At 38.3% G+C, this 12,498-nt stretch overlaps 1 protein-coding gene across 3 annotated transcripts in view; it reads right to left on the reverse strand.

Moving 5' to 3' along the window:
• Positions 1-12,498, reverse strand: part of SNX6 (sorting nexin 6) — a 57,056-nt gene that overhangs the window by 26,907 nt on the left and 17,651 nt on the right. For all 3 annotated transcript variants that reach the window (XM_055088381.1, XM_024118385.3, XM_055088380.1), the window contains 2 exons: positions 6,223-6,318; positions 3,812-3,917 (listed from right to left, as the gene is read on the reverse strand). In XM_055088381.1, the coding sequence (XP_054944356.1) occupies positions 3,812-3,917; positions 6,223-6,318 (202 nt within the window). The remainder of the gene's footprint in view (positions 1-3,811; positions 3,918-6,222; positions 6,319-12,498) is intronic.

Raw genomic sequence — 12,498 nt, forward strand, 5'->3', positions numbered from 1 at the left:
CTCTTAACTCTCTCAAAAGAATGACACAAGAATAGAAGTTACCAGGCCTGAGACTTCTTTACTTCTTCCTTTCTATTAGGGTATGTAACAATACCCCAAAACGGAGGTTCGTACTTCTAGGTACCTACTGACCTGTCTGTATATCAGAGGCTCTGAAACTTTTTGGTTTTAGGACTCCTTTACACTCTTAGAAATTACTGAGGACCCTAAAGAGCTTTTGTTTATGTGGGTTACATCTATCAATGTGTATTTTTTTTTAAGTAAAACAAAAAATTTAAATATTTACTATTTAAAAATAACAGTATTAAAACCATTAATACGTTTTTTTTTTTTTTTTTGGCCGTGGGGCACGAGGGATCTTAGTTCGCCCACCAGGGATAGAACCCGTGCCCCCTGCATTGGAAGCATGGAGTCCTAACCACTGGACTGCCAGGGAAGTCCCATAAACCATTATATGTTAACATAACATTTTAAATGAAAAATAACTATTTATATATTTTAAAATTAGTGAGCACAGTGACACTGTTAGATTTTTGCAAATCTCTTTTGCGTCTGGATTAATAGAATAATAATAATAGAGCAGCTCCATTCTCTTATCTGCTCTGCATTCACTCTACTGTGATACGTTTTTTGTTCAAGTATCGGGAGAAAATCTAGCCTCAAACAGATGTGTCATTGGAAAAGGAGGAGGCATTTTACTAATATTTTCAGAAAATTGTGATACTCTACTCAACAAGCAGTTTAAGTTTAAGGGTTAGGGGCTTCCCTGGTGGCGCAGTGGTTGGGGGTCCGCCTGCTGATGCAGGGGACACGGGTTCGTGCCCCAGTCTGGGAGGATTCCACGTGCCGTGGAGCGGCTGGGCCCGTGAGCCATGGCCGCTGGTCCTGCGCATCCAGAGCCTGTGCTCCGCGGCGGGAGGGGCCGCAGCGGTGAGAGGCCCAGGTACCGCAAAAAAAAAAAAAAAAAAAAGTTTAAGGGTTAGTTCCTGTGGGGAATCTAAAATCCTATCAATGAACTTTGTGTACTCTATTACATTAAATCTAATGATATAAGTGATATTTATCCCAAGAATATAAGGTTGGTTTAATATTCGAAAATCAATCAACATCATTAACCATATTAATAGACTAATAAAGAAAAACCATATGGTTATCTCAATTGTTACAAAAAGCATTTGACAAAATCCAACATTCATTCCTGACTTAAAAGGCATCTAGGAAAAATCTACACCTATCATCATAATTAACAGCTTAAGACTGATGCTTTCCCCATAAGATAAGAAACAAGGCCAAGTTGCTTGCCTTCACCACTTCCATCAACACTGTACTGGAGGGTATAGCTATAGTATAATGGGGCAAGGAAAAGAAATAAACAGCATTCAAATTGGAAAGGAAGAAGTGTAACTGTTTTTATTAGCAGATGATCATCTATGCAGAAAATCCTAAGGAATCTACAAAATAGTTAATAAAGCTAATAAGTGAGTTGATTTAGTAAGGTTGCAAGATATTAGCTCAACACTGAAAATACAATGTATCTCTATATATTGGCAAAAAACAACTGGAGACTGAAATGTAAAAAACACAACATTTACAATAGCATCAAAAAATAATTAGGAATCTAACTAAAGATGTATAAGATCTGTACAAAGGAAACTATAAAACATTGCTGAGAGAAGACCCAATTAAATGGAGATATACCATGTTCATGTATCAGAAGAACCAATAGTGTTAAGATGTCAATCCTCCCCAAATTGATCCACAGATTCTGTACAATCCCAATCAAAATCCCAGCAGGCATTTTTGTAGAAAGTGACAAACTGATTCTAAAATCCATATGAAAATGTAAAGAAACCAGAGGGGCCAAAATGACTTTGATAAAGAAGAAAAAAGTTGGAGGACTTATACAAGAAAAGATGTTCAATGTCATCAATCAATGGGAAATGCAAATTAAAACCACACTGGCCTAGCAGAATGGATAAAATTTAAAAGACTGATTATCTTTATTGGCAAGGGTGTGAAGCCACTGGAACTCTCGTGCACAGCTGGTAGGAATGTAAAATGATACAATCATTTTGGAAAAAAGTTTGGCAGTTTTTAAAAAAAAGTTAATTATACACTTACACTTGACCCAGCCATTCTACTTCTAGGTATTACCCAAGAGAAATGAAAGCATATGTCCATACAAAGACTTACATACAGATGGTTTATGTCAGCTTTATTTCAAATGGTCAAAAGCCAGCAACAACCCAAATGTCCACCAACAGCTGAATGGATAAACAACTGTGGTATAGCCATACAATGGAATACTACTCAGCAATAAAAAGAATGAACTATTGATACATACAACATGGATGAATCTCAAAATAATTCTGTTGAATTTCAAAGCCAGACCATAAAGAGTACATACTGTATGATTCCATTTATATACAACTCTAGAAAATGCAACCTAATCTATAGAGACAGAAAGCAGATCAGCGGTGGCCTGGGGAGAGGCACAGGAGAAAGCAATTGCCAAGGGCCACAAGGAAACTTTTGGTGGTGATGGATATGTTCATTATGTTGACTGTAGTGATGATATCATACATACGTCAAAACTTATCCAACTGTACACTTTGAACATTGCAGCTTATTGATATCAATTATATCTCAATAAAGCTGTTAAAAAAAACCTTATTTTAATCTATCTTGTACTTTAAATAGATCTTTTACATACATAATTTTGATCATTAAGAAAATACTAGTTCAATGAATCACACAGATCTTCCAAATGTTGACACACTTCAGTATATAATATCAAAAATATCACACTAATATTATCATCAATCTCCTCAGATTAAGTCTTTAATTACTGAAAAGCAAGCTCATGGTGATTGATACAAGTTTTCCAAAATTCTAATTATTGCTGGAAAGCCTGACCTTTATCATTGTCAACAAACACTGTCAGCTGTTTTCCATGAAGCGTCAGGCCCATTTAACTAATTTTTAATAAAATGTCTACCAAATACTCAAGTTTCAATAATCACAGTTTGTCTGTCAGTTGTTCTTTCAAGTAAAAATGGTATTTTATGAAAAAAAGCAGCTAGTTCAGTTGCAACTCATTCACTAAAATGCTTTTCTAGAGAGAATCATCATACATCCATATGCAAAGTGCTTTATGCATACCTCCCATTTCATCACTCAGAATATTAAAAAAAGTATATTCAAGGGAGGAGACTTTCCACAAGTAATGTTTCACTGCTTCATCAAGGACATTCTTTTTTTTTAAATTTAAATTTAATTTTTCTTTTATACTGGAGTATAGTTGATTTACAATATTGTGTTAGCTGCAGGTGTACAGCAAAGTGATTAGTTACGCATACACATGTATCCATTCTTTTTCAGATTCTTTTCCCCTATAGGTTATTACAGAATATTGAATATAATAGTTCCCCTGTGCTATACCATCAAGGACATTCTTAAACGAAATTTTAAATTGCAAATGCGCTGTGGGAAAGAATACAATGACTATTAGTACAGTTTGGCGCCACTGCCTTGATTTGTGCTAACGCACCAGCAGTTTATCCACCACAGCGTTTGCAACATCGGTGTAAATGTCAACATGGTGAAAAAGACAAAAAGCATCATAGTTTTATTATGAAAGTAGTTTTGACCTCACAGACTTGCTTAAAAGGGCCTTAGGATCAAAGCTTCATAGACCACAGTTTGAGAACCACTGCCCTATATCAAGACTTTTACAAACTGTAAATAACATAATAACTTTATAAATATTCCATTAAACAATGTAAACTTTAGCCACAGAGAAAAACCTTACTTTTGTGGGATCTTGTCATTCTATCAGATTTAGCAGATGCATCCTTAACTCGGTTATGATATTCTAAAAGGAATGTTCGTTCATGCTCAAAGAAATCATCTACATCCTATGGGATCAAAAGAAAATATGAGTTTTTTTCACTTATTTGCTTTAGTCTAACACATAAATCACTTTGTTATCCTTATAATCATAAAGGATCATCAGTAAAACAGCATAGCTCTAATAATCAGACATTATATTGATTTCATCAACAAGTTCAGACTTTAAAAACATGTGTTTCTATCCATCAAGTAAGAAATCTTCTACAGTTTTGCAGCTGAAGGCTTAGAGCTCCCCATTATGGTTCAGACTCACGTGTTGTACTCAAATGTGTTCCTACTTGTGCTCTGCCTCTACAGTCCTGTTCTCCAACAGATATACTTCTGCCAGTGGGAGTGATCATTTGCTTTTGAGAAAAAAGGGAAAAAAGCCTGGCAGACAAGTGAAAATCTGTTTCTCTTGGTCTGTTATGCATTCCATGGGCGGTTCCTGAATGCTGTTCCTGAATCCCTTAGTCATTAGGGCTCTCTCTGACTGCTTTGGGGAACCTGGCCAAACTAGCTATCTGGGAGCAATTTTCATATTAAACACTGTTTTCAATCTTTTCTGGAACAAAACTATAAATACTTAAAAAAAAAAACTATTAACAGTACTTTCCTCCCTTCTAAAACAGCAATTGTTTATTGAAAAAGCACCAGCTGAAATGATGTAATTTGAGACCGAAATCAACAGTACACAGAAGCAAAACTTAGTACTGATAAAATGTCATTTAAAATCTGCTAATTCATGTGTACCAGTTTTCTTAAATGTAAAAATGGAGATAAACTAACTTGCAGAGCTGTAGTGAAGATTAATGAATGTAGGCTACCAAACACCACACTGTAAATGTTCAAAAAATGTCAGCTATTACTTCAATAAAATTATCAAAATCATAATCAATATAGTGGTTTATACTTAATGTTAAGAAAACAATTCAGGGACTTCCTTGGTGGTGCAGTGGGTAACACTCAGGGCTGGGGTTTGATCCCTGGTCAGCGATCTAGATCCCGCATGCATGCCGCAACTAAGAATTCTGCATGCTGCAACTAAAGATCCCACATGCCACAGTGAAGATCCTGTGTGCTGCAACTAAGACCCAGCACAGCCTAAATAAATAAATAAACAAACAAATAAATAAGAAAAAAAAAGAAAAAAGTTCAACATTAATGCAGAAGTATCAAAATGGAAGTAAGCTCTTTTTTTTTGGCCACAACGCGCGGTTTTGGGATCCACTGAAAGTCCTAACCACTGGACCACCAGGGAATTCCCATGCTGAGTCTTTATTAGAAAGTAGCCACAGCACATGCACTGTCAACATATCAAATGACCTGTCTCTGCAAAATTACAGTATAAATCAAATAGTACTTTACACCCAAGTTTTACTATAGATGTATTTATAAAAACAGGCAATGATGACAAAGCATTATTTATCTCTTATTAGTATTTACTTAATAATGTAATATAAACATTTTTCTCTTATATTTTAATGGTTAGAGTTTTCAGAAAAATCCATTTTTGTACCATTTTCAGGAACATCATTAAGAAAAATTTAGGTGTTACCTTGGTAAATAATTAACTTTGTAAGTATATTCACACATATCATCTCATTCAATCTTTCTAACAATCCTGTGAGCTAGGTGGCATTACTAACCAAATTTTGAAAATGGGAAAACAGATTCAGAGAAAGAAAGTGACTTTTTCCAAGGTCATGTAGCTACTATGAGACAAAACCAAAACCTCAACTGAGCTCTTCTAACTCCAGATCTGAACCCAGGTCTGCCCCTAACATTTGTAAGGCCAATTGGGTAAGTGTACAAATGGAGGCAGACCCTCTGTGCCCCACCCTGTGACTCTGTAAGGCACCTCATGTGCACGTGGCTGGACGTTCATTCCACCCTGCATACTGACCTTCTGCCCTGTGCCTTCCCTCTACTCCTTGACCACCTGTGGAGGACAGCCACCAGCGGCCCAGTCTACCCACTGGCAGATGAACTCAAGGAAAAAGCCCGTGCAAGACCTGAAAGAAGGCTTGGGATTTGGGCAAGGAAATATGGGATTCTAGATACCTGGAGAATGGTCTGGTTTGGAGGAAAGGGGCATGGGCTCTGGGTGGGCAAATCCACTTGGACCTGCAGACCTATTACCCCTTAGAGAAGGGAGCTCTTGAGGAACCCAGGGCGAGGGGCCAAGTTTCCCAGGCCTAAGAAGTCTACTATCCAAACTTCTCTTTTACTCTAATATAATCATCTGCACATCTGAAATCTCAATCTATCTCCCTCTTAGAAGAAGTAAATTCTCAAACCAACACCTCTGTTAATTAAATAAAGTCTTACCTTTACTCCAGAAACAATTACTCCATCTGCCGATTTAACCATGTTTTTAAAGAAATCTTCAAGTTTCTCTTTTTTATTTTTTCCTCGCACACTCAACTGAAAGGAAGGTTAATTTAAGTCAGCATTTCTTTTAAGATTACAAATGAGAAGTTAATGCCTCCTTTATTCTCTGATATCAAAATAGCAATCTCAAAAGGACCCCAGTTTTTAAACTTAATAAAGTGGCAATTTCATCATGTATATCAGTGATTTTCAATTTCTGGGACATTAAAGAGGAATCTGGCCTCACTCCCAAAGATTCAGGTTCAGCTGATCTACAATAAGGCCTAGCTTTCCCGAATTTTATAAGTATATTTGATAATTTTGTTGTAAGTAACCCTCTCATCACACTTTGTCAAACACTACTATATCATACAAAGTCAACTAAATATTAACTCAGGAAGGAGTTCCTTTGAACATGCAAAATTTACTGGAGTACAATATACCATTATATGATTCTGTAAAAGCTCTGAGAATACGTTTTGCAAATTCTTCACTCCAAACCCATCCAAATATCATCTCTTCACCTGTTTTGGGGTCAGCAACTCATGATACAAAGGACACAAAAGATGACTCTGCCTGGCATGAAGGGTATATCTAAAGGCAAAAGTGAGAAGCAGCTAGCTCTTTGACTTTACTACTTGCTGCATCAGGGACCCCATGAAGGAACATCCCATCTAATTTCCTTATCTACTGCCATGGCTTCAATGCCCACCTTTACCTAAGTGACTCACAAATCTCTCTCACTAGCCCTAAGCTCTTTCCTGAACCTTAGATGCTATTTCCAATTGCCTACATCATATCCTTACACAAAGATTCTGCTAACCCCACATTAGAAAAATCTTAAAAGAGTACCCATTATAGTCTAATCTCCAAGTTTTCCCTCTTCCTGGTTCCCTATTCACGCACCACCCCCCCACCCCATCCAACCAGTCTCTCAGATTCTCGTATGTTCCCTAAAGCCCCGTACCTTTCATTAAAAATCTTGAAGTAATCTACAATTTCTTTCTTTCTCTCACAACTCAAATTCTACCAGCAAATTTCTGAAATCCATCCCTTTCCACTCCCACTGTTCTGCAGAAGTTCTCATTATCTTTTGCCTAGACTACTACATTGGACTACTAGTTAACATCCCTCATCTCCTCCATCCAATCCATTCTGCTGCTTGTGACAACTTTCAAACATCACACTTTGGAAACTTAATAAGTTTACAAAGTTTCATAATGTTCAGAGAATGAAGGCCAATCTCCTTAGCACGGTACTCAATACTTTGAAAAATCTGGTTCAACTTACCTTTCCACCTACCACTCTACCCCTAGAGAGCCTTATGTTCCAAACTGTTCTCAAAAGAAGCTCTGAGCTTTTAGGTTCCTCTGCATCTGAAATGATACCTCTTTCACCAAAAATTCTTTTTTCAAATGGCCATGCTGCACAGCTTGTGGGATCTTAGTTCCCTGACCAGGATCGAACCTGGGCCCCTGGCATTGGAAGCTTGGAGTCCTAATCACTGGACCACCAGGGAATTACCCCACCAAAAATTCTATTCAGACTTTAACATTCAAATTAAAAGGCATCTCTTCATGCAACCCTTTCAAATTCCCAGTTAGAATTCACTGCTCTATCTTAGGCCTCCCAAAGCACTCTAGGTTTTTTTTTTTTAACTGAATTTTTGATATTAATTATTTCACTAATTCGCTCATTTAACAAACCATAATGCATGTATATTATAACCATGCACTGTTACTGGGTGTTAGGAATATTAAGATGATTAAGAGATGGTCCCTATTCTTAAAGTAACTTATGGTACAGAGGAGGACATAGAGAAGTAAACATATAATTACATATAGTGTGAGGAGTATAATGTTAAAGATATCCATGGGGCATTAGGGGAGCACCCAAGGAACTTAATACAGACTGAGGGGTTGAGAAAGATAAGACTGGAGGTTGAATGACCAGTCAGGGACTGCTTCGAAAACCCAGGCAAAGATTATGAAAGTCAGGACGAATCTTTAGGTCTAGTGATGGAAGGACGCAGACACATTCCCAATATAGTAAAATAAAACAGAGAGAACTTGGTGACTCCTGAATAGGCAGTAGGAATCCTGAGTAATTTTCACAGTGTAAGGGACTGGGATGTAGTAATACCTTCTTTGAGATATACAGAGAATACAAAAGGAGGCATGAATGTAAAGAAGAGTGCAGCTGAGGGTAAAATGCCAAGGGGACTCAGGGGTGATACAGATTCCTTCCTCCCTCCCTTCCTTCCTTTCGCTGTGCCACACAGCTTGCGGGATCTTAGTTCCCCAACCAGGGAGCGAACCCGTGCCCCCTGCAGTGGAAGCGTAGAGTCCTAACCACTGGACTGCCAGGGAGTTCCCATCGATTTCTAACTTAAGAGCATATTAGAGTAGATGGAGCCACAGGAGTAGATGATATGACTTAGAATTTACAGAATTAGAAGTCTAGAGGAACTTTTAGACTTCTAGAGAACTCAGTGAGGAACCTTGGAAGAATCAGATTTAAATGAATATATGGATATATGGAGGATAAAGCCCATGAAAGAGACTGCGAAGTAGCTTTAGAGTTAAGACGAAAACACATCAAGAGAGATTCCCATAGATCCACAAGTACATGGGAGCCAGCACAGCTAGAAAGATATCTTAGTCAACATGGAAAAGCATGATGTATTTCACCATATTAATAGAATAAAGGAGAAAAACTGCATGATCACCTCAATAGATGTACTTTTTCATTATAAAACCACTCAACAAACTAGGAATAGAAAAGAACTTCTTTAAGCTGACAAATGGCATCTATGAAAAAACCCACCGTTAACATCATACCTGACAGTGAAACAGTGAATGCTTTCTCCCTAAGATCAGGGACAAAACAAGGATGTCTGCTCTTGTCACTTCCATTTAATACTGTACTGGAGGTTCTAGTTGGGGCAGTTACGCAAGCAAAGGAAAAAAAGGAATTGAGATTGGAAAGGAGAAAGAAAAAAGAAAAAAGAAAAGAAGCTATTAAATGAGTGTGGCCACCAAGGTGGCTGAAGGCTGAGGGGATGCAGGCGGTTCAGGGATTTGATTTCTGACTGGTGTCCCCGCCCTGTGAACAAGGCCACTATCTGATCAAGAAGAATTACTGAAATCAGCTTTAATGGAAAATGGGAGAGACCTGTCTAAAGTCATAACCTTGTTATAAGGAACAGAGCAGGCACTCTAGGTGAGAAGAGAAAGACCAAAGGGCTACTGACAGGGTCAAAGTGCAGGAGAGGTCAAGGGTCTAGATGCAGCAGTGAGTCAAAGAACTACTATAAGGGGAACAGGGAAAGAGGGAGCTGTGAGGACAGAAGGCTATGTTTGGAGTCTATAATATTAGGGTTTAAGAACTCAGAGGTGGGGCTTCCCTGGTGGCGCAGTGGTTAAGAATCCGCCTGCCAATGCAGGGGACACGGGTTCGAGCCCTGGTCCGGGAAGATCCCACATGCCTCGGAGCAAATAAACCCAAGCGCCACAACTACTGAGCCTGTGCTCTAGAGGCCGTGAGCCACAACTACTGAGCCACGTGCCTAGAGCCCGTGCTCCACAACAAGAAAAGCCACTGCAATGAGAAGCCCACGCACTGCAACGAAGAGTAGCCCCAGCTTGCCACAACTAGAGAAAGCTTGCGTGCAGCAACGAAGATCCAATGCAGCCAAAAATAAACAAATAAATTTATTAAAAAAAAAAAAAAAGAAAAAAAGAACTCAGAGGTGAGACAAGGTCCTGGGTGTGGTCACTGATGTGGCAGGAAGAAATGAATGAAGATTAGGGTGTTGAATAGGTTAAATATTTAATCTACTGCTAAGCAGACTAAAGCTACAGGTACTGGAAACAGAAGGGGCAGAGCTACATAAGGAAAGCAATACTACAGGTAATCATTCCTTGCAGCAGTGACCATTTCTCATAAGACTAAATGCTGGAACAAGATTTTCTAGGCCTTCCAGCTGCCCCACAGCCTTCTCAGACTTCAAGACACTTTCACTCTATTTCAATATCTCATCAGTCCCATGACCCTCTGAAGCTCAGATAGTAGAATAGCACAGACAGATTTCTTTTCCAGCACCACTGCACAGAGTAAAGATCTGAGAAACAGCATTAGAGACAAGGTTGAGAAAAACCTTTTAATTTTGGGCCTATGATCTTCTACAACCTGTTAACATACTTGTTATTAATTAATTAAAAAATATTTGCAAAACACTTTCCAGTCCACCTTTCTAGGCTTTCTCCAAAACAACCATTTGCTGATATTAAAAGGGTTACTAAAATGCATCATCATCATCATCTCTATTATGCACATATTAATTTGTAAGGAAGAGGGACTTCCCTGGTGGTCTAGAGGTTAAGACTCCGCGCTCCCAATGCAGGGGGCCCGGGTTCGATCCCTGGTCAGGGAACTAGATCCAGCATGCATGCCACAACCAGAGAGTTCGCATGCCACAACTAAGAGGCCACATGCCACAACTAAAAAGATCCCGCGTGCCATAACTAAGACCTGGTGCAAGCATAAACAAACAAACAAACAAATAAATAAAAAAAACAACAAATATATTAAAAAAATTTGTAAGGAAAAACATAAATCTACCTTGGTGGGAAAAAAATTATGAAATCCTAGGATTTATGAAAGCTATTTATAAAGCTGAACTAAACACTTAATAATCTTTCACTTATTATTTTAACAAATATTAATTTTACATCTTAACAGTCAGGCACAATTCTAAAATAGTGAGGATACAATGGTGAAAAATTCAAGTCTTACTCCCAGAGAGCTTACGTTTAAGTAGGGGGAGATAGACAATGGATATATAAACAAATTTTTAAAATACAGATATAGGGACTTCCCTGGTGGTGCAGTGGTTAAGACTAGCCTGCCCCGTCTGGGAAGATCCCACATGCCACGGAGCAACTAAGCCCGTGCACCTCAACTACTGAGTCTGCACTCTAGAGCCCGCAAGCCACAACTACTGAGCCTGCGCTCTAGAGCCCGTGAGCCACAACTACTGAAGCCCACACACCTAGAGCCCATGCTCCACAACAAGAGAAGCCACTGCAATGAGAAGCCGACGCGCCGCAACGAAGAGTAGCCCCTGCTCTCCACAACTAGAGAAAAGCATGCACACTGCAATGAAGACTCAATGCAGCCTAAATAAATAAATAAATAAATAAATAAATACAGATATATCATTTCAGATAGTACTAAGGGCGGTGGCAATAGGATAGAGTACTTGGAGCCTGAGTACTAAGGTGGCCTTATGCTGGTACCACCATGCCTCACTTTACACCTATGTTGCGCTACCAAATTATTGTTAAGGTTTTAGCCCAGGCCATAATAAGGGCCAACATAAACAAACTCATAAAGGTAAAAAAGTGATGACAGCATTCTATCATGTGTTTGTTAGCAACTCTATTCATGAATCATTTTTAGACTCTTATAATTCACAATACAGCCAGCATTCTTTACAATTTCTAGTTATTAAGTGACCACAGGCCAGTACCACATACTACACTTATGCTTGTGAGAGTACCCAAGCTAAAGTGCTACATTTTGAGTTACACTTTCATACCCTTTTAAAAGTTTTCTCTACTGCTAGACTTAGGTCATTTTATTGTCACAGCTACTAAAACCAAACAAAGAGGGAAAATTTGTATACACGAAATTCTTTGATCTTGATGTTGACTTGTAAGCAAACAAACCACTATGTTTACATTTGTTTTCTACTAAAATTATGAGTTAATCTTGTCATCCAAATATAGATCCCAAGATCTGTATCACCCATCCACTGAAAAGAGTTTTTCCAGCACCACAAATGAAGAAACTTTCAAAGTTCAACCACCTCAAATCTCTTTTTGCATTATAACAGAGGTTTCAGGCAGGGAGGGAGGGAGGAAGGAAAAGTAGGAGCAATCAGCACTGAAGAAGGCAGGTTAAACAGATCAAGAGTCAATGATTAACCCAAAAGTAGTATTGAATTCTTTAGCTCAAGTACTTCTCTGGAATTCTCCATGAGGCTTCAGAAGGCTCCAAACTCAAATTTAAGAACATTAATAAATTTAATAACCCTATTTCTTTTTTTAAATAATTTTTTAAAAATTTTATTTCATTTATTTATTTATTATTTTTTTTATTATTATTTTTTTTTTTTTGCGGTACGCGGGCCTCTCACTGTTGTGGCCTCTCCCTTTGCGGAGCACAGGC

This window comes from Physeter macrocephalus, chromosome 11 (assembly GCF_002837175.3).
Source record: "Physeter macrocephalus isolate SW-GA chromosome 11, ASM283717v5, whole genome shotgun sequence".
In the NCBI taxonomy this organism is placed as follows: Eukaryota; Metazoa; Chordata; class Mammalia; order Artiodactyla; family Physeteridae; genus Physeter; species Physeter macrocephalus.